Source organism: Daldinia decipiens (assembly GCF_022478715.1).
Source record: "Daldinia decipiens strain CBS 113046 unplaced genomic scaffold F4813scaffold_2, whole genome shotgun sequence".
NCBI lineage: Eukaryota > Fungi > Ascomycota > Sordariomycetes > Xylariales > Hypoxylaceae > Daldinia > Daldinia decipiens.
The window spans coordinates 632260-652578 of NW_026054545.1; the positions used below are offsets into that span (position 1 = coordinate 632260).

Below are 20319 nucleotides of genomic sequence, written 5' to 3' on the forward strand. Positions count from 1 at the left end.
AATAATATAACAAGGCTGACTTGGCTCAGCTACTTAATTTTTGGATCTGTTAGGTAGTCTAAGACAAAGGCTCAATTGCGATCTGCTTAATATGGCTGGCTTAACTGAGATATAAGAGTATAAGACTCATTTTACTATGAGCTATTGGCAGAGTTTAAGACATCTGCTAAGGGATCTTAGTTAAATATAAATATATATACCTGCCTAGCATAAATGAATTCTGAACAAGTAACCTAGGTAGTTACCTCGTAATAAGGAAATCAATTTCTGATTCTTTTAATCCATTAAGAAGACTAGGTTAGTCACTTTACGCCAATAACAATTTTATAGTACCATGTTGCCTCCCGTCCGCTAAGAGATAGCCGGCGCTAAGTTTAGTTTACGGGTTCTTACAGACCACGCTTAAGCAAGCATGAAACATTTAAAATGCACTTTTGTTAAGACTCAATAGTTTATTTTACCCCTTGCTATCCAACGTTATTTACAAATATTATATTGGAATTGATGATTAAACTAAATACTATGAGAAGCGTATGAATCTAACCGTAGTTAATTCGTAGATTGGTTATTGACCTAACCTAGGTATGTTGGTGTTTGCGTTGAAACCCAATCGTCACGTCAGTGGATATAGGCGGACATATACATATCAATGGCCCTGGCTCCGCCTGGAGCTCCATCAACCCACTTTTCCGCCCTTAAATTACCTACTTACATACCTGCAAGTCACGCTCTGGTGTCCTTCTGAAAGCTTCCACCGAGACCGTTGGGCTTGATTGAGACTGGATGGGCTCACCTGGCCAAATATATCGTACTAGTATCAACACACATGACGATGATTTTGGCAGCGAACCCCTCACATCTGTCTTATCTGTGTAACATCGATATTAAAAAGTGCCAATTGACTGTCTCAGTTATCTACTTCTGGAAGGTAAGAAGGTCAGAGACGACCAGTTTATTGTCTTTAGTTGGTTATTCCCTTGTTAAAGACAGTCGCGTGAGAGAGGTAGTGTGCGCAGTAGAATGGCTCGTAACGAGAAAGACGGGCACATTTCACGGGATCGGAAGGACAGTTCTTTCCGAAGGCTGGGTGGCGGACTAGGCAAATTTCGAAGAGAGCTCCGTTGCCGGCGCCTCCGGTTGTGCCCAACTACCTATCCTTGCTCGGTCGTAGGATTTGTCTTCAAAAATTTGAAGTATTTACTCAGATAGTTTGAGATGGAAATAAGAAGGACACTCTTAGTATCGTAGATAGCGAGATAGACCTCTTTACAAGTAAAAATCGATGACGCTGGACTGTAGATAGAAGGCTTAAATACCATCGTCTTAAGCGCCGTTAATATATTTAGTTGACATGGGGGCGTTAATGGTTAATGCCTAAAAGGGCGGTCTGGAAATCCGGAGGGGCTGTATTTCCGCACGTGGCCATAGCGTCAGACCCAAGCCGTCATCCACTGTTTCGTCCTTAAAAACGTGATCAGCCGCGATCGATTCGCGTCTTCGTAGTGGGCCGATGAAAAAGGGAAAGAAAAGGCTTGCATACATACAACACGATAAGAACAGTTTTAAGGTTGGAAAAAAAAGAAAAGAAAAAAAGAGCTGAGCTGAACTGAAATTTGCGACTGACGCAAGACCCTCGCGATGGCTTCGCTAAGCACGATTCCATCAAAGAGGACGCTGGTGCTGTCGATCGCGCCGGTTCTGGTATCCGCATATCTCATATATAGATTTTCACCCCCGGGCTTCCTCACATCCCGGAGAAAATCGAATTCAGGTGAACGGCCCGAACCACCAAGAATTACAAGAGGAGGAGAATGGATGGAGGAAAGCGATGAAGTGAATGTTAGTTCCGAAGCCGAGGAAGAAGATGAGGATGAGGTATGTATTTATCCTCTCCATGTGAAAGTAGCTTTACTTAAACCTCTTAATAGACTCCCGAAGACAGCTCGGACCTTCGCCCCCCTTATGAGTATTATTGCATGTTCCGTCCTTTCTTTGACATTCAAAATGAGAATGAGGACAAGGATGAGGACGACCAGCTTGACGACGATGACCTGCTTGAAGAATACAACCAGGAAATCCGAGCTGAAGACAACATCGAGATGAAGCCAGCCACCGAGCATCCAGACCATCGGTGGATCGCCATGTGGGAGACCTGGAAACTGTTTTCCGCATGGGAAAGGCGGGCATCGTACACCAACCCCGACTTTTTCAAAATGCATATCCACAAGCACTTCCACGGCCAGGGCATGCAGGAAATGATCGAGAACATGGTAAGGGGCTACCAGCTCTCACACTCGGCTTATTACTAGAACTGACTAGCTGACTATTGTTAGCTCATTGCTTTCGATAAAGAATTTGCGCGGAAGAAGCGTGGCAAGAGAGCCGTGAAGCAAATGTGGGCGATTGTAGCTGCTATGATGCAGTGGCTTTTAGAAATTCCCCTTCACGGATGGATAGGTTAGTTCAAGAGAGCTTAGACGAGCATGCTAAGACCAACTAACTGACCTCGCGCGCAAACAGCAACGGGCGACGTGCAAAGAATAAATACCACCGTTAACCTCGTTGGCCGTGCTCTACTCACGGTGCTCCACGAGCTTGACCGGGCCAAGATGCTCAAGGCTGATTCCGAGATCAAAGACTTAGGGCTGATCATGACATTCTACCTCTACTGGGTTGAAGACTTGGAGATCCCAGACCTCGAGTTGCCGTACCGCAAGGAAGTCGTCGGCTACGCGAAGAGAGCCGGCATCGATCTCAGCCTGGCCGGGTGCTACGGTACGGATGAGAAAATTAAGGCGCTAGAAAGGGCGGGCAAGATTAAGCCAATTCCTAGCACGCCAAAGGCCGACAGGTGGGATTGGAAGAAGAAGGTAAATTCACCCTGCAGAGCCCCTCGGTGATGTAAACTACCTTACCCAGTCTTACTAACTAACACGCGCTCGTCTCATAGTTCAAGAAGTTCTCCAAGGAGTATAAGATCGGCGGCGAACGATTCAACATCTTGAAGATGTCGCGGGACGAACGCGCCGGCTACGCGTTCGACAAGAAGGATCCGCTTGCCGATATTTCAGACAAGGCTCTCCAAGAGGGCAACGTTAGGGTGAGGCCTAAAAGAGGCGTCGCATCTCATTAATATGGTGATGATGATGATATTTTCGGGTTCCAAGGGGGAGGGTCTCGTACTATTTCTTCGATGAAGAAAGATGGGTCTATCCCACGTAAGCTCGAGTTCCATGTATCGTCTCGTTAAAAGACGGAGACCGCGGGGGCTGCAGTTGGTGGAATCTTGGATTGGTGCTTGCGGAATTACCGAGGTACAGAGATTACATTACATATGCCATTCTCCCCTTGTTCTTACGAGATACGATTTGTACATAGGGACGATGAATTGGAGTAGTTTACTGCTTCACCTGATGCTTTTTGAAACGTGATGACAGCTCGTAGGCTTGAGTGATGATCGACTAACTTATGTAGTTGCACACCTACAGAACCTACCATCACGACACTTGGACCAATTCCGAAGCACCTCGATACTTGGCAACCATCACCTGCATCATCTCCAGAATACCTTTCCCACACCGCATGTAGATCGCGTGCTCATACAGGGGGACCATGGTCCGATTTCCCTAACCCCTGCTTCTGGAAACCCGGGGTGTCGTCAGATCGTCCAACCAGGTACTGACATACCCACGACAGCTTTCTGAATGCGGTAGGTATTCGAATTGACCAAAGCGTTAGATAGACCCGGCTCTCGTAATACATGCACTGACCCTGCTGGCCGTACATACATACACCGCAAGCCTCAAGGCTAGCCAATCAGACGCTATCCCAACATGCCGGGTCTGCAACAGGGACTTGGCTTTTATCGTTAATGGATAGGTATCTATGAAGTGGCATGCCAAGTGCTTGCCGCTTGGGTGTCTGTCAAATGTGATATACATAAGAGCACCGCGCAATAAACGGGATTTACTAAATCATATTATCAGTTGCCACACGCACACTGCGTACTTGCTAGACGGATTGTCATATCACAAGACTTGCTTCCTGTTGATTTTCATTGGGAACCTGTCTGTTGGTCCTTCCAGCAACCGTGATTACGCGGCGAACCTAGCTTATTTGACTGATCTTTCTTCAGTGTACACCGTCTACATATGCAAAGGGTTGTTGGGAATTGCAACGTTTGTTTTGATAAGGATATGCAATGTAGATAGGTAGTATCGCATAGAATGAGAAAAGGTATCGATCGGCTGCCAATTTGTCTCTTTGATAGGTTACCTTTAGTAGGTAATTTGTCTTCCCGAAACCCCTGTTCCACGACATAGAAGTCGTTTGCGCGTGTCCCTGATTATTATATATTTGCAAGTGGACACGGTATTGGGTGAGAGGTGGGTGAGAGGTGGGTGAGAGGTGGGTGAGAGGTGGGTGAAAAACCAGCTCAAAGCTGAAAGGGTTCCTCGTTGGCTTCTATGAATTTTAACTTGATTCGTGGTAGTAATAAGTCCGCTGGTGGAACTAGGTAGCCTGCTAGGAATTCGAATATATCATAGTTGCGCTTTATATACCACCTTCGGTGGATTAGAAATGTCAACGTGATTCAGAATAGAGTCAACTATCAACCAACATCCTCTTGAAAGGTGATATCGCTCTTTTGATTTGCTGGAGTGAAATATTACCCGTATTATGTGAGAGTATAGTTGAGAAATGGAATTGTGGTTATTTGTGTAACCCAAGAGCCCATAATTCCCATCTAAATGATTCTAGCAAACGAAGAGCCTCTCTATCTTAGAGGGTTTAATCATGTATTGGGACGAACCTATATAAACCCGGGTTTAGCAAAAGTATCGACCGAATTTGAAAGATATTTATATGCAAGTTGCCCTTTCTAAACACTAGAACTCAACATGAAATCCTTCATATCCGTTACTGATAGCTTGCTACGCGCTCGAGTGTCTGTGATATTTTGGATACTCGGCGCATTATTCCTGCAGACATCGACTGTCCACGCTCACACCGATGCATTCGAACCTCTAGAGTCGACCATTGAGAGCGTACGTACTGCGCTTGTCACGAAGTCGACTACTTGCCGTACTGTGGTGTCTTCTTTCCTCTCCCGTATCGAGAGATTCAATCCGACTGTAAACGCAATCCTTAGTCTTAACCCTGATGCCCTCGTCGCAGCAGATGAGTTAGATAAGAAACTTGCCGCCGGTGACTTATCAGGCAAGCTTCTCTGTGTTCCCGTCCTGCTGAAGGACAATTACGATGCCGTAGGCACGAACACGACAGGATCCTGTGCCGATTTAGCTGGCAACCGCCCCACCGTCGATACCCCTTCCGTCAAGGCACTTAAGAAGGAAGGCGCCGTGATCCTAGGTAAAACGAATATGCATGAACGTACGTGTCCCCCGAATTCTAAGTGGATGATTTTACCTCTTTGGGCTATACTGACCAAGACTGGAATAGTGGCGCTGGAGGGCCTCACAGTGTCCTCGCTAGGAGGACAGACGATAAACCCATACGATCAAACCCGGACCCCGGGGGGTAGTAGTGGTGGCACCGGTGTCGCGATTGCAACTAGCTTCGCAGTCTTTGGCACAGGTACGGATGCTGTCAACAGCCTCCGTAGTCCGGCAAGTGCGAATAATCTCGTCAGCGTGCGTCCGACTTGGGGGCTCATATCGAGAGCAGGTATCATGCCTATCAGCTTCACACAGGACAGTATTGGGCCCATCGCAAGAAATATCCAAGACCTTGCAGTTGCACTAACCGTAATGGCGAGCGTTGGTGCTGATGAAACTGATAATGCCACACTCCTTGTCCCACCGGAGGCTAGGGGAATAGATTATACACGAGGTTTAAACAACGGAAAACTCAATGGACTTCGAATTGGATTGTTGAACGGATTCTGGAACCACACGGTATCTGATGAGACGACTCCGGTAATCGACGCTCTAGAAAGCACTATTGATTTCCTCAAATCAGAGGGTGTTGAAATCATCAACGTGACAGAACCGATCTACAACACATCATCAATGGCCGATTTCGATGTCCAGCAATATGAATTCAAAGAATCACTAAACAATTACCTGTCTAGCCCAAGCCTTACCGGGGATAGACTGACTACTTGGGACGAGGCATATGAGAGTGGAAAATTCCTGGTTATTCCTGCCCAATACAGCTTTGTAAACAACTCTAGGGTTTGGTCGCCAGCTGATCCGGGATATACAACGGCCAAGCAAGGGATCGATCGCCTCAAAGCGGCAGTTACTAAAACATTCGCCAGCAATAAGCTTGATGCTGTCATCTACCCGGAGCAGAGAAATCTCGTAGTCAAAATCGGTTCGCCGTCCCAGGCTGGGCGTAATGGTATTCTTGCCGCACTGGCCGGCGTTCCCGTGGTCACCGTTCCGGTCGGATTCTCGCAACCATCGCCAGATGCGCCGATCGGCGTCCCCATTGGAATGGAGATATTAGGCCTTCCATTCAGCGAGGAGAAACTGCTTAACATTGCTAATCACTTTACTTGCCTTCGACCATTGCGCAAGACGCCAGCGTTCGCAAACGATATCGTGCCGACGAAACCTTATGTTTCGGTGCCGACAGTGCACCCAAATATCTCCAATATTTCTCCAGCGTATCCTCTCGGCGTCCTTTACTAGTATAGTAGGGGAGTATAAAGGTTGAGATATATTGAGATATTGAGGCTGATAAAGATGTTGGGGAGTTACATGCGGCTAATTTAATCCGCCGACGTTCATGCGAGCAAGGCAGTCGTGGAACGTTCTCGAAGTGCCTTAGATGTTATACATATACCTAAGTTTGCAGGTTCGCAGGCTCGCAAGTTCGCAGACTGGTTCAAGGGTTTAAGTGAATGATCTTCCCGGTGCTTCACCGTGTTGTGCCGAAGACGGCCTGTGACAAGTTAAAACATACGAAAGAGATCTCGATCCCCTTAAAAATGCCTCGCGTCCTCGCGTCCTCTTGTATCTAAGTATAATGAAGGGTTCTCCCGAACACCACATTAAGCAGCTATGTCGTACGGTCGAACGTAGTTTTGGGTATAGTCCCCGGGATTCTGACAGCAAGCCACAGCGCACAGTGGGGTTCTTTGCAGCTGCAATTACCGCCGTTTTAGGCCACGGAACCCTGAATGCTGTATGTAAGTGTCGTAGAAATGTCGTAGAAATACATCTGGTGATCTGATCCGGCACGCAAACATCTCTGTCTCATGAACATTGTTCCATTTAGCCACGCAGCCACGGAAACTCGCTTTCCTTTTTATTTGTTGCTGGACCATTCCATAATCTTACCAAGTTTCAAGCCCATTTATTCCTGTTAGCATGATCATGTTGTTACTAGACAACTAGGATTCATCGCTGTAAACAGATTCTTCAAAACACGGGAACGCCAGTACGCGACGCCAACACTGAGATGTTGGCGAGTTAACAACCGGGCAACTCTAAGTGATCGACGCTGTTATTAGACAGCCAAAGAGGGTTCTCGATCATCCAATACTTATTGTTGATTGGCAGTGGAGGAGATTGAAACGAAAGACAGGTGTCGAATATACAAGTTTCCAAGTCCTACTCAACATTAATTTGAGGCTTGAGGCTTATGAACTTAACGTCCGGCGTTACACCGTCTTGGCATGAGAAGAACTATAATACTCGAGCTGCTATAGTATTATTCGTTCCCATCTATAATTCATCCCTTCTCCGTTATCGCTTCCGAACGATGTGTAAGGAGCTATATCAACGTTGGTACGGCTGCTCTTGTTGGGGATTCATGCAACCTAAGACATGTGCTGAATTGTTCAAGAGATGCTTAGGACCTAGAGGTGAGGTGGACAAAGTTGTCATCAAGTGGAATGAGGGGATGTGCAATGAATGCTGGGATAGGCTTCTTCAAGAAGCGAGGGAGATGGCCGAGGCCGAAGACGAGGCCGAAGCACTAGCTGTAGCTTCTGCTTCTTCGACGAGTCGTTCCGCTGGTAGTTAAGATGTAGACGAACGGTGCTGTCTGTCGAGACTACATAGCGAGAAAGGACGCAGTAAAGAGTACCTAGGTTAGGTAGAGTTGGGAATCAAAGACAGGTAGCTAGCACTGAAGAACCCGCAGAACTTGAGGCGGGACTTTGTGGAGGATATCCACTGTAAATAACTAAATGTGACCTGTAATAATGTTACATTTACCTAAGGCAGGTACCTAGCCCAAGGTCCACTACCTAACCTATGCCATAGAGGCCCCCTAGCCTATTATAGCTCTCATTAAACGCGAAACTGTAAAGTCACGTGCTTTCGAGATTGTCGCATCGCATTCCTGCCCCTCGTTCGCGGCCGCACCTAAATGCCGAACACTTACGTCAAGTTTAGGCGTCCTTCTAAAGCATTTGTAAGGCGATTAACTTGCAATACCACAATGCATTCCCAACTGCTGTATCTGTCGATACCGACACAACGCTTACGTTCAACATCGATTTAGTTCCCTACTCAATATATTTTAATTTATAGTTCCATTCTAATGGCCGGAAGGAAGCGTGCAGCATCTAGAAATCATGCGACGAACACGACGGCCTCTGGGTCCTCCCGACAGACAAGGTCAAGTGCGAGGCGCTCCAATGTTCCGGATATCTATCGTCAAATGCTTGTCGAAGCCGATGTCCAATCTGATGCGCCCTTACCTGAGCGGCCTTTAAAAAGGCGGCGACCCGGCCAGAAAAATGAAGAATCACCCAAGAAACTGAATCCCCCGGAAACAACGCCGAAGATCGAGGATGCAGACGATGAAGAGGATATACAGTTCGAGGATGTGTCGTTACCAGCTGCGACTGTGCAGACGGTATATAGAGATTCAGATGAAGAAGATGAAGACGATGATGATATACAATTTGAGGATGTCGATTTCTCAGCACCTCCGAACTTAAATAATACTGAGGATGCTGAGGATGCTGAAGATGCTAATAAGGATTTGGTGCTTGACTTCTCGACGCAGGCGGCTACGGGTGCTCAGAAGACTGTTGATAGGCGAAAGCCGATCAGCAGGGCAGAAAAGGATCGTCGAATTGAAATACATAAGATGCATCTGCTCTGCCTCTTAGCCCATGTTGCTCGTAGAAATCGGTGGTGCAATGATGCCGTTGTTCAGGACACGCTGCGAACGCTTCTGACTAAGAAAATGGTCAAATATCTCAACCCGGGGACCCAGCTTACTCAATTCGGACGGGCACAGTCCCTTAAGGATGGTCTGGGACAAGTGGGAACTATATATAAAACAAAATTCCAGATCACCGAGCGAGGACTTCGGCGGGCACTTTGGGCTGAGAACGAAGAGCATCTTAAAGGCGTACGCCCACTTGATTTCTTTATTATGGAGAGTAGACTAATTCATCTTCATAGTACAAGCTTCCAGACGATGTAGAATCGTCTAGAGAAAAGCCCGATTTCCGAGAAGCGGCAAAATCTCTCCGTGGCTCGCGTGATGTCGGCGCACAATTGTATTGTGCACTTCTCCGCAGCGCTGGAGTTGAAGCCAGGCTTGTATGTTCCCTTCAACCCCTTGCTTTCGCTTCCGGAGGCCCTCCTTTAGGGAAACCGCCAAAACCGGAAGGAAAGCTATCTATCGCAGCGCGATATGCACAGATGCAACAGAATACTGCAAATGATAATAGTAATACGGTCGATTCACCAGAGGAGACCGTTTGCCCAATCCGCAGGCGGTTAGGGCATCCGAACGCCATGGCTTTCCAGGTTCCCACAGTCCATGCTGCTAGTTCATCTCGAGAAGCTCCTCCTGTACCTAAAAAGATCCGGGAATCACGACATCCTGTCTATTGGGTTGAGATTCTAGACGAAGCCCACCAGAAATGGCAACCCGTCGACCCATTAGTGACAGACTCGTTCTGGAAACCTCAGAAAATGGAGCCCCCAGCTTCTGACAGGGAAAATTGTATGACCTACGTTATTGCCTTTGAAGCTGATGGCACGGCAAAAGATGTAACTCGCCGCTATGCGAAGGCTTTCAATGCAAAAACAAGAAAGATGCGAATCGAAAGCGCAGAAGCTACTGGTGAAAGGTGGTGGCGGAAAGTTCTTAGGGCTTTCTCCCGCGGGTTCACTTCAGACCTAGATCAGATCGAGAATAACGAGTTGACAGCCATTGAGTTACGGGAGCCGATGCCTCGTAACATTGCTGACTTCAAGGACCATCCTATATATGCACTCGAACGACACTTGAGGCGGAATGAGGTGCTTGTGCCTGGTGCTTCTGCGTCAGGAACTATAGGGGCTGGTAGTAACGGCCCCCTAGAGAAGATTTACAGGCGCAAGGATGTACAGATTGCTCGCAGTAGGGAAAAGTGGTATCGAATGGGTAGAGAGGTTCTCCCGAATGAGATACCTGCTAAATTCCTACCTAAACGTGCAAAACAGAAGACAGATTCATTTGATGACGACGAGGATGGCGATCCCGACGGGACAGTCGGAACACCAATATTCACAATCAATCAGACGGTACAATTTAAACACCCCCCGGTTGTCAACGGGCAAGTGCCGAAGAACCGATTTGGAAATTTAGATATTTACGTGCCCAGCATGGTTCCAGAGGGCGGTGCCTACGTAGCTGACGAGCTTGGCGCCCGAGCCGCCTTCATACTGGGGGTGGATTATGCGCCCGCCCTCACTGGCTTTCAATTTAAGGGTAGACAAGGTACAGCGGTCCTATATGGAGTGGTCGTCGCAGCAGAACATGAGGAGGCTGTCCGAGCCGTGATCACAGGTCTTCAAGACCGGGAAGCCGACATAGAGAAAGAATTGCGCACCCGCGAAGCTCTCAAGACTTGGAAATTATTTTTGAGGGGCCTTAGAGTTCGGCAACGGATCTGGGAAGGTGTTGACTCTGAAGAGGAAACTAAGAACCAAGATACTGCTGACCTTGATAATGGAGAAGGGGTAGTACAGGAGCCCGACATGGAGGACGTGGCACAGCAAAGTGATGACAGCGACGAAGCTGGGGGCTTTATGATAGATGACGACTATGCTGGTGGTTTCATGGCCGACTAAGTCAGGAGCTGAATGCATAGATGCGGCTTTTAAACATTTACGCGACTAGCTAGCTGCCTTGGCAGATAATATAATACAGTAAGGTTGTATGTAAAGTGCAGGTATAGGTTAGGTTTTGTTGTCAGATCTGGCCAACCTTCAACCGGTGTAGCCCGCCGATCTCAATCCTTCACCTATGTATCCCATAGAGCTCTGGACATGGGCCAAAATATACTCCACCAATCTTATCTTGGCTGTTGTGGATTAAATCGTAGAAAGGTGAGGTTTTCTTTTGGTACCGAACTTGAGGCTCTAAGTCTATTGGATGAATATAAGGTACCTACCTAGGTACGTATACACATGTAGTGAATAATATGTGGATACAATTTTTAGCCCATGCCCGGAGCTTTATGGGATGGACAATAACGGATGAGTAAGCAGCCGCATTACAGGGCGTATTAGCAGGGGTTTAAGGTGCGTATCTTCCATCAGGAGGAGGCGATGCTCTTGGGGAGATATTGGCATTCTATAAGTTCAATAATATAAAGTACAAATATGCATTTTCGTCATTCTTTTCAACGGGTTATGCAACGGGTTATGTATTAGTTAACGCGTCAATTCTGTATGGCTCGTTTATTCGTTTGCAGCGTTGTGTAACATGATGATGTACATGTAGGTAGGATGCATTAGGTATGTACATAGGTACCTACATACCAGCATACCTAGGTACATACATATGTACCTACATAATATATGCACAGATTTACCATGTACATATGTTGCTGCCTGTTGCGGGAATCTGCAGCATATCTCTCCATCGAAATTGGCGAATTGGGACTTGGCGGGAACGTGGTGTTTGCTCAAAGGGAATATCGTGCTGCAGTTTTCTTACTCCTCGGGAAGTATTACCTCTCGTGTATGCTGGAAATGGGAAATGGGAAATGGGAAATGGGAAATGGCTCGATTACGATTACGTAGTGGATCTTGGAAGTACACGCTACGCTACATGTATGTATGTAGAAACTTTTAAGGTTTGACATGGCCGTTTCAATCGGCCGTCGGCATACATTAATAAGTACCTAGGTACCTATGTTAGATCTTCGACGTTGCAAGTTGCAGGCCTGCAGCCACCTAATGTAGGCAGCTAGATTTCTACATATACGGCTCCCATTGGTCAGTTTACCATGCTTCACCTCCTAGGTGGGTAATATTCTACGAAGCTTAGAAGCACTGCCACTGCTTACATACGGGCCCTTTGCTTCCAGGTCCTCGTCATTTCGTACATAGGAAGTTCCGGGACGTTCGGACCAATCCAATCGCCGATTTCTTTTTACATACCTACCTGACGCATCACCCATGAGAGCTCGTGAGTCCGGGTAGACTGGTAGATCGTGCAACATCTGGTCTGAACGAGGCTACATGATTCAGGCGGGTTTGGTACTTGATGGTGTTCTCGAGTAAGGGTTAGGAGGCTTAGTACTTGGGTTGATATTATTCGATACAAAAAATATAACTATACTCAATTCACTTTCCATCTTTTGTCTGTTTCCCGACTTTCCCGACTCTTCTTACTTTTGCGGGAGATCGATACATTAACTACCTGGCATATCTTACATGGCGCGATAAAATTTATTCCTTACGACGCGGATCTGTCAGCAGACGTCGGCCTTCAATTCGACTCGACCGCCTTTCGATAGGACGTTTTTACTTCCTCTCGAGACGAGATAGATTGCGAGTCTGTCTGCTATTGTCGATAATGGCTTTCTTGCGACAGACTTGCACCTTGACGGCCAAGAATCTCAAGATCATCGTCCTCCGTCATTGGTTCGCGACTATCATAAGAGCGTTTATCCTTCCTGTTCTTCTAGCGGCTTTCCTTACCTTTGCGCGGAATTTGTTCGTGCCCCCGGCTGTGTTTGGTATTGGAGACTTGCGCGCTATTAGATCACTACAGAACGGACTTGCTGCTGCGACCGAAGCGAATCGTAATACAGTCGCTTTTGTAAACAATGGTTTCGTGGGTGGCGACATCGAACGTGTTATCGATACACTTTCGGAAACGGTCACCGGAGCCGGGAAGAATGCATCGAGGTTGTCGAGCTTGTCCGATTTGTCTTACGCATGCCGGAGCTCCTTGCGCGGCGTATCGTCTTGTTATGGTGCCGTAGTATTCTATTCCTCTCCGTCCGAAGGCGAAGGGAGAATATGGAATTACACGCTTCGAGCAGATGGCGAGTTGGGATCGAAGATTGATGTAACAAAGGATGATAATAGTGCTCAGATCTATACTCTTCCCTTGCAGCGGGCCGTAGATGCCGCCATCTCGGACGTTTCCAACACCGGCGGCCAGTCCCGGATCCCGGACATTATAGACGAGTATCCGTACACTCCGGAAACTCAAGAAGAACGGGCCGCACGGATTCGGCGCAACTACCAGTCATCATTGACAAACTTCCTGAGCGTATCGTTTTTCGTTGTCGTTATCGGCATATGCTACCATATGACGGGCCACATGGCGACCGAAAGAGAAATAGGTATGTCTCAGTTGCTAGACGCCATGATGCCCACCAAGTACCGATGGGAACCCCAGGTCGCAAGACTCCTCTCCTACCACATTGCCTTCACCGCAGTCTATCTTCCGGGGTGGGTAGTTGGGTCGATCATAATTGCGCGAGGAGTCTGGGCAGATACGAGCGTCGCTATTGTACTTCTTTATTTCATCCTCATCGGACTCGCTTTGGCCTCCCTTTCTATCCTCGGCGGCGCATTCTTCAACAAATCACAGCTATCTGGTGTTGTGACGACGATAGCGTATATTCTGCTAGCAATCTTAGCCCAAACTCTGACGTCGCCTAGTACTGCCACCGTCGCAGTCCTGAGTTTACTCTTCGTATGTATTTCTAGAAGTTAATCATTTCCTCGTTAATTGCCTTAGCATTAGAGGCCTAAGTAAACAATTGCTAACCTTGTGCTATTATAGACACCCTGTAACTTTGTATGGTTTATGACATATATAGCGCGATACGAAAGATTATCGTATCCGGCTGATTTGTTGAAGAACCCCCCTGATAATCCATGGGACATACCTGGTTATGTTTTCTGGATATTCCTCGCCATTCAGATCATTGCCTATCCCGCCATAGGGGCTTATCTCGAACGCACGCTCCACGGCACGACCACCAAAGGGCGTACGATTCTTCAAGGGCAAAGCGCAGATACAGCACCGGCTGACGCCGTTCGCCTGGAGGGCTTCACGAAAATATATTATCCTAGTTTTTTCAATCGATTGCTTCCATTTAAATCGGCTCCGAAGGATCCGGTTGTGGCCGTTGATCAGCTGACACTCACCGCAAGAAGGGGACAAATACTGGCTTTACTCGGCGCTAACGGTAGCGGAAAGAGTACGACGCTCGATTCGATTGCTGGCATTGGTAAGATGACTAGTGGTGGTATTACAATCGATGGAACAGGAGGGCTGGGTATTGCGCCGCAGAAGAATGTCTTATGGGATGAGTTGACCGTTGAAGAACACATCCGGATCTTCAATAAGTTGAAGTCTCCTAATAATACCGCATCTTCACGGGAGATACACGACTTGGTGGTGGCGGTGGACCTTGCGCCAAAAGCTAAAGCCATGTCCAAGACCCTGTCAGGCGGTCAGAAACGGAAGCTACAACTTGGAATGATGTTAACTGGTGGGAGCGCCGTCTGCTGTGTTGACGAGGTTTCGTCCGGAATTGACCCCCTTTCCCGGCGCAAAATTTGGGACATCCTTTTAGCTGAGCGCGGAAAACGAACCATCATTCTCACCACCCATTTCCTTGACGAAGCTGATCTACTTGCCGATCATATTGCTATCCTCTCTAAGGGTACATTGCGTGCCCAAGGGTCTTCCGTCGAACTCAAAGACAGATTAGGCGCCGGATATCGGGTCCACGTTTTTAACACCAGAGAGATCAAGAATCCGCCAGAAATCGAAAACGTGACCCGCAAGATAGGGTTCGATGTGATCAGCTATGTTGCGCCAACGTCCGGTCTTGCTGCAGAGGTCATACGCTCCCTTGAGTCCGCAGGAATCCATGACTATAAGTTTTCCAACCCCACCATCGAAGATGTCTTCCTACAGGTAGCTGAGGAAGTCAGAGGTGAGCATGCTATTATACAAGCAGAGAGCTCATCTTCTACTGAAGTTGCTAGCGAGACGCAAGTAGGCGCCGAAGACAATGTTGGAAGTGAGCTTGAGAAGGACAGATTAGAATTGCTGTCAGGGCACCCGATTGGCTATTTGAGGCAGACGGGAGTACTGTTCATGAAGCGGTGCACAATCTTTAAGACAAACTGGTTTCCTTATGTGGCGGCTTTGTTAATTCCGATAATAGCGGCAGCTCTGACAGCTCTCTATGTCGCGGATCAACACCCGGTAGGATGTAGTCCGGCCGATCAAATGAATGTTGATTCATCCGGTTCTTTCAGTCTATACGACAACCTGTGGCTAGTCGCCGGCCCGTCTTCACAATTCAGTAACGAGACGATACAGAGGCTTTTCTCCCCTGTCCTCCTGAGTGTAGTAAGCCGGAATCAGAGCCTGAGCCAGCTCCAAACCAGAGCCGACAATTTGACTGGGGCAGCAACGAATCCACTTACGTCGTTTATGGAGAGTTTGCATCTAGTCGATTCGCTTGATGAGTTTAATAACTTCGCCGTAACGATGCGAAAGAACATTACACCTGGCGGGTGGTGGCTTGGGGATGCTAATTCTGCACCTACTGTTTTGTACCAAGCAGATAGCGGAGATGTCCTTACCTCGGTCTTCGCGCTGAACGCTTTGGACACTATGCTAGCCAACACTACCATCGCCACGACTTACGCTCCGTTCGATATCCCTTGGGCGCCGTCGACCGGAGATTCTCTGCAGCTGCTGATCTACTTTTGTTTGGCCATGTCCATCTATCCCGCTTTCTTTGGTCTTTACCCAAACATAGAGAGACGTCGAAACGTCCGAGGATTACAGTACTCGAACGGAGTGCGCTCGCTGCCGCTCTGGGCTTCTTATACGCTCTTCGACTTTGCAATCGTTATTGTCTCATCCGGGCTTGCTACCGCCGCGTTTGCCGCATCATCTGATGTTTGGTACCACGTCCCTTACCTCTTTCTAATTTTCATGTTATACGGCTTAGCGTCTACTTTACTCTCATACGTTATATCTCTATTCAGCAACAATCAGCTGTCAACGTATGCTTTCTCGGCAGCCGGTCAGGCAGTCGGGTTTCTGATCTACTTGATTGCGTATCTTTGCGTTCTCACATACTCGCCAGTCATTCTTATCGATTCGTCTATACTCATTGCCCATTTTGTTATATCGGCCGTCGTACCCATTGGTTCAGTCGTTCGAACGATGTTTATCGCCCTCAACCTTTTCTCGGTAACGTGCGATGGTGACCAAATACAAAGTAACCCGGCTGCTATAACTGCTTACGGTGGTCCAATTCTGTATTTGATTATACAATCGATCCTCCTGTTCGGTTACCTGCTATGGCATGATAGCGGATCAGGAAGTAGTCTGCTCAACCGCTTCACGCAAAAAACGCCCCCATCCTCTAATGACCCTGCTGCTTCGGATGAAGAAATCGCCAACGAATTGGTCCGCGTAACTAGCACGCCTCAGGAGAACGATGGTCTCCGGGTGCTACACTTGACAAAGACGTTTGGTAAAAATACGGCTGTTGAAAATGTTACGTTTGGCGTTCAGCACAGCGAGGTCTTTGCGCTATTAGGGCCCAATGGTGCTGGAAAGTCCACGACCATCTCGTTGATCCGCGGCGACATCCAGCCTAGCTATAATGGAGGTGATGTTCTTGTCGAGAATACGTCTGTGAGCCGTCGTCGTGCTGGAGCTCGATCCCACTTGGGCGTGTGTCCTCAATTTGATGCTATCGATTCGATGACGGTCCTCGAGCATCTACGTTTCTACGCGCGGATTAGGGGTATCCCTGACATCGACCACAACGTTCAGGCTGTTCTTCGCGCTGTGGGTCTCGAGGCCTTTTCGACTCGTATGGCGTATGCACTTTCCGGCGGGAATAAGAGAAAGCTATCCCTCGGTATCGCTTTGATGGGCAATCCCAGTGTTGTTCTTCTCGACGAGCCCTCTTCTGGTCTCGATGCTGCAGCTAAGCGGATCATGTGGCGGACGCTACACTCCATTGTGCGTGGCCGATCTATTCTCCTCACCACCCATAGTATGGAGGAAGCCGACGCCCTCGCAAACCGTGCTGGCATACTGGCAAAGCGTATGCTCGCCATGGGGACGACAGAGAATCTACGCCAGCGCTTCGGTGATGCCCTCCACGTGCATCTAGTCAGCAAATCGGCGCCGCACTCGACGCCCGAGGAGATGGAAAGGGTGCGGCAATGGGTCGCAGACAAATGGCCGGGCGCAGAGATAGAGCAGAAGACATACTACGGACAAATGCGATTCTCCATACCAGCAAGCGCCGTAGCAGGCACCGGTAGCGCAGTCGGTCGGCTTATCGTGATCTTAGAGGAGCATAAGGAGGAGCTCGGAATCGAGCACTTCTCGTGCACGCCGACGACGCTCGACCAGGTGTTCCTGACGATCGTCGGGCAGCACAATGTTCGCGAGGAGGGGTACAACGAGAAGAAGAAGAAAGCATGGTGGGCGTGGAGGTAGGGGGGAGGTTTGCATATACCTGCATCATTTCCCATCTCATACAAGAGAATTTCTTAGTGCTATGCATTTTAGAGGTAGATATCATGTGATAAAATATGGTATGGTTTACGGACGAAAGTGTCAACTAGATGGATGGATATATACATGCATTAGGTACGCATACACACATACACACATATACGGCGTGGTCATTAGCATGGAATGGACAGGCACCTGAAAATTACGGTTTATATGTATTAACTACTTATATATACCCTCATGTGTTGATTAGAAAGAATATATGCCTCTGTAAGAGATGATGAAATGATCGAAGGAAAGTTGTGCCGGACAACACGACATGACGTAAGTACGCGGCAAACGATGACAAGCGATGAGCAAACTCACGACAGGGCGTTTGTTCATACCTATGTACTTGATTAAAACTGAACAAGCCGGATTTAAAGGCAACTCAATTCTACGAAACAGGCGCAAAGGTTGCTAGAGATGCAATTGAGAAAAAAAAAATACTTGTGCAACTCTACCCCACGAAGGCATTTGGAGTATTCTGCATTGAACCTTGTCAATCACGTAGCATCGAGGTAATTAACTACCAAACCTGCCAATCCACCACCCATCCATCAATCATCCAACAAAAAAAAGGTGGCATTTTTCCAACATCTATCAGTTAGGGATAGATAGATAAGACAATGAAGCAGAGTAACGCAAAAAGGCAAGGGTCTGACCGGGGATCGAACCCGGGACCTCTCGCAATTTGCGACTCATTTCGAACGAACCCAAAGCGAGAATCCTACCACTAGACCATCAGACCCTAGTAGTTGTTGAAAGCTTGGCCGTTATATGGCTTTATATAGGCTGGAGCTAGCGCTGAATGCTGGGACGTGGGGGTTTGTGCTTAGAGGGAGGGGCTAGTTAGTGTGGCGGAGACTTGATGATGGGTTGTGCCCTCTTGTGCTTTAGCGCATGCTACATACCTAACTTGGTGCTTTCTAATGAATGGTTAGAGTGATGTTGCGTAAGTATGTACCTAAATGACAACCTCTTAAGTGCATATCCCTAGCAAAGGTACATATATATATACATAGATATATTTGCGTCGAACTGCGCAAGTTCGAATCAAGCAAAGATCTCAAGCGAGAAATATCAAAGTATGCCGACCAGAATAAAATCTACCATAAGCATTCGCATAGGAGTCGAGATTTATGTGCTTGCACCTAACCTACTAACTAGTATGATCCTCCAACCAAATCGCAGCCAATTCCTCCCCTTTACTATTGAGTGTATAGTCCCTAGAACTGGACCCTACATTATGAACCTGAAACCTTCCAGTAGCCGCGTCCTTCCAGCTGTGATAGGCATCATTTAACGGAAACTCTTGATTCACCATCCCTTCAAACGTTCTGGAACGCATGTGCCATCCCAGTTCCTGGGCCTGGGTCTGAAAACTATCCTCGTTCTTTCTCCCCACGTACTCATAAAATGATGAGGGCGGTAACGTGGACGGCTTAGTATAGAGCAGCAGTGTCCGGGGGATTTCTAGCCCGGATGTGCTCGGCGGGAAGAAGAGCGGGTGTTTGCGAGGATGCTTGAGGATTAGCGTTGATTTGCCCGTCACCCCATTCGGTAAAGATATATTCGCTAAGAACGATGCTCCGGGGGAGAGGGCGGATGTGGTGAAGTTTGGTGGCACGAGAAGGCCAGGGTTATAGAAGAATAGAGTAGCGCTCGCAAACGGGTCGAAGAGGCCACTTGGGCTTACGAATAATGCCTCGGCGTGCTGCTTCAGCTCCTGGAAGTGCGGATCGTTCGAGCGAGATACGATTGTTTTTGAGGTCGAACTTTGCTTTGAGCCTGGCTTTGGCGGATTGTTAAAAGGATGGTCAGGGAGAAACCTAGTCCAGTTATATATCCCATTCAAGGCTATACATCCCCGAACGGCTATCTTCTCTTCGATATGGCTTTCCGTAAGAGCAAGAGACATTGCCAAGGATGCCCCAAGATACGAGCCGTAGAGGTATATGTCTCGTTTCTCATCAAAATCTGGACGTAGGTTTTCGACAATCCAGCTGTAAGCTATTAAAACGTCATGAAGAGGGGCTGGCCAGGTCAAGATAGGAAAGAATTCCTCCTTGTCCGGTTCACCCGTAGATGCTGGAGCGGCACCCTTTCTGGTTCCGAAGGGAGAGAAGCCGTGCCAACGGTAGTTTATCACAGCTGTCGGTTGCCCCTGGATGAATTTTGGCAACTTGGCAGGTGTATTTGTGAAGGCTGTTGAAAATGGTGGTAGATACACCAATAAGGGGCTTTGTGGTGACGACTTCGCAACATTGTGTAGACTATTCATTTATACACGAGTCAGATTTAACAAACCCAATTGTGCATGTATTTCATAGTTAGGTACTTACTCAATGGTCATATCGCCTGATAAGCCGACACGGATATTAACTCGTTCTACATCGCTGGTAACAGCGCTATAGCGCCTCGGTCTGTGACCGCGAAGGCCAGCAAATAGTAAACTCCTACTCGGGATCCATATTCTCATCTTCCCTCTACGGATCAGAATTCATGAAACATGAACTCATCAGTGTCCTATTA

At 47.7% G+C, this 20319-nt stretch overlaps 6 protein-coding genes and 1 non-coding gene across 7 annotated transcripts; 5 read left to right on the top strand and 2 right to left on the bottom strand.

Moving 5' to 3' along the window:
- Window positions 1–1450: 1450 nt before the first annotated feature.
- F4813DRAFT_343674 (uncharacterized protein) lies at window positions 1451–3409 on the top strand. The gene is made up of 5 exons (XM_049241564.1): window positions 1451–1875; window positions 1929–2270; window positions 2334–2457; window positions 2521–2870; window positions 2951–3409. Exons 1-5 carry the CDS (start codon window positions 1639–1641, stop codon window positions 3131–3133), a joined length of 1236 nt encoding a protein of 411 aa, XP_049104127.1. The 5' UTR covers window positions 1451–1638; the 3' UTR covers window positions 3134–3409.
- A 1081-nt stretch (window positions 3410–4490) lies between these two features.
- F4813DRAFT_343678 (amidase signature enzyme) lies at window positions 4491–7180 on the top strand. The gene is made up of 2 exons (XM_049241565.1): window positions 4491–5394; window positions 5464–7180. Exons 1-2 carry the CDS (start codon window positions 4902–4904, stop codon window positions 6657–6659), a joined length of 1689 nt encoding a protein of 562 aa, XP_049104128.1. The 5' UTR covers window positions 4491–4901; the 3' UTR covers window positions 6660–7180.
- A 15-nt stretch (window positions 7181–7195) lies between these two features.
- On the top strand, window positions 7196–8276 carry F4813DRAFT_343680 (uncharacterized protein). Its single transcript, XM_049241566.1, has one exon. The coding sequence runs from the start codon at window positions 7615–7617 to the stop codon at window positions 7996–7998; it is 384 nt and encodes a 127-aa protein (XP_049104129.1). The 5' UTR covers window positions 7196–7614; the 3' UTR covers window positions 7999–8276.
- A 97-nt stretch (window positions 8277–8373) lies between these two features.
- F4813DRAFT_343681 (Rad4-domain-containing protein) lies at window positions 8374–11590 on the top strand. The gene is made up of 2 exons (XM_049241567.1): window positions 8374–9342; window positions 9396–11590. Exons 1-2 carry the CDS (start codon window positions 8521–8523, stop codon window positions 11055–11057), a joined length of 2484 nt encoding a protein of 827 aa, XP_049104130.1. The 5' UTR covers window positions 8374–8520; the 3' UTR covers window positions 11058–11590.
- Window positions 11591–12254: 664 nt separating this feature from the next.
- Window positions 12255–18032, top strand: F4813DRAFT_343684 (P-loop containing nucleoside triphosphate hydrolase protein). The gene is made up of 2 exons (XM_049241568.1): window positions 12255–13926; window positions 14017–18032. Exons 1-2 carry the CDS (start codon window positions 12793–12795, stop codon window positions 17725–17727), a joined length of 4845 nt encoding a protein of 1614 aa, XP_049104131.1. The 5' UTR covers window positions 12255–12792; the 3' UTR covers window positions 17728–18032.
- Window positions 18033–18440: 408 nt separating this feature from the next.
- F4813DRAFT_t17 lies at window positions 18441–18535 on the bottom strand. Its single transcript has one exon. It is a non-coding gene; the product is annotated as a tRNA-Pro (tRNA).
- A 411-nt stretch (window positions 18536–18946) lies between these two features.
- On the bottom strand, window positions 18947–20266 carry F4813DRAFT_384879 (uncharacterized protein; the record flags this gene model as incomplete). The annotated part of the gene is made up of 2 exons (XM_049246170.1): window positions 18947–20060; window positions 20130–20266. 2 exons carry the CDS (start codon window positions 20264–20266, stop codon window positions 18947–18949), a joined length of 1251 nt encoding a protein of 416 aa, XP_049104132.1.
- Window positions 20267–20319: the final 53 nt, after the last annotated feature.

Excerpts from the sequence above, each read along its gene's own strand:
- F4813DRAFT_343674 (XM_049241564.1), top strand. The coding sequence starts at position 1,639 with ATGGCTTCGCTAAGCACGATTCCATCAAAGAGGACGCTGGTGCTGTCG. Across the intron at positions 1,876-1,928 it reads AGGAAGAAGATGAGGATGAG|ACTCCCGAAGACAGCTCGGA; the intron begins GTATGTATTTAT and ends ACCTCTTAATAG. Across the intron at positions 2,271-2,333 it reads AGGAAATGATCGAGAACATG|CTCATTGCTTTCGATAAAGA; the intron begins GTAAGGGGCTAC and ends GACTATTGTTAG.
- F4813DRAFT_343678 (XM_049241565.1), top strand. The coding sequence starts at position 4,902 with ATGAAATCCTTCATATCCGTTACTGATAGCTTGCTACGCGCTCGAGTG. Across the intron at positions 5,395-5,463 it reads TAAAACGAATATGCATGAAC|TGGCGCTGGAGGGCCTCACA; the intron begins GTACGTGTCCCC and ends AGACTGGAATAG.
- F4813DRAFT_343680 (XM_049241566.1), top strand. The coding sequence starts at position 7,615 with ATGAACTTAACGTCCGGCGTTACACCGTCTTGGCATGAGAAGAACTAT.
- F4813DRAFT_343681 (XM_049241567.1), top strand. The coding sequence starts at position 8,521 with ATGGCCGGAAGGAAGCGTGCAGCATCTAGAAATCATGCGACGAACACG. Across the intron at positions 9,343-9,395 it reads ACGAAGAGCATCTTAAAGGC|TACAAGCTTCCAGACGATGT; the intron begins GTACGCCCACTT and ends TCATCTTCATAG.
- F4813DRAFT_343684 (XM_049241568.1), top strand. The coding sequence starts at position 12,793 with ATGGCTTTCTTGCGACAGACTTGCACCTTGACGGCCAAGAATCTCAAG. Across the intron at positions 13,927-14,016 it reads CAGTCCTGAGTTTACTCTTC|ACACCCTGTAACTTTGTATG; the intron begins GTATGTATTTCT and ends GTGCTATTATAG.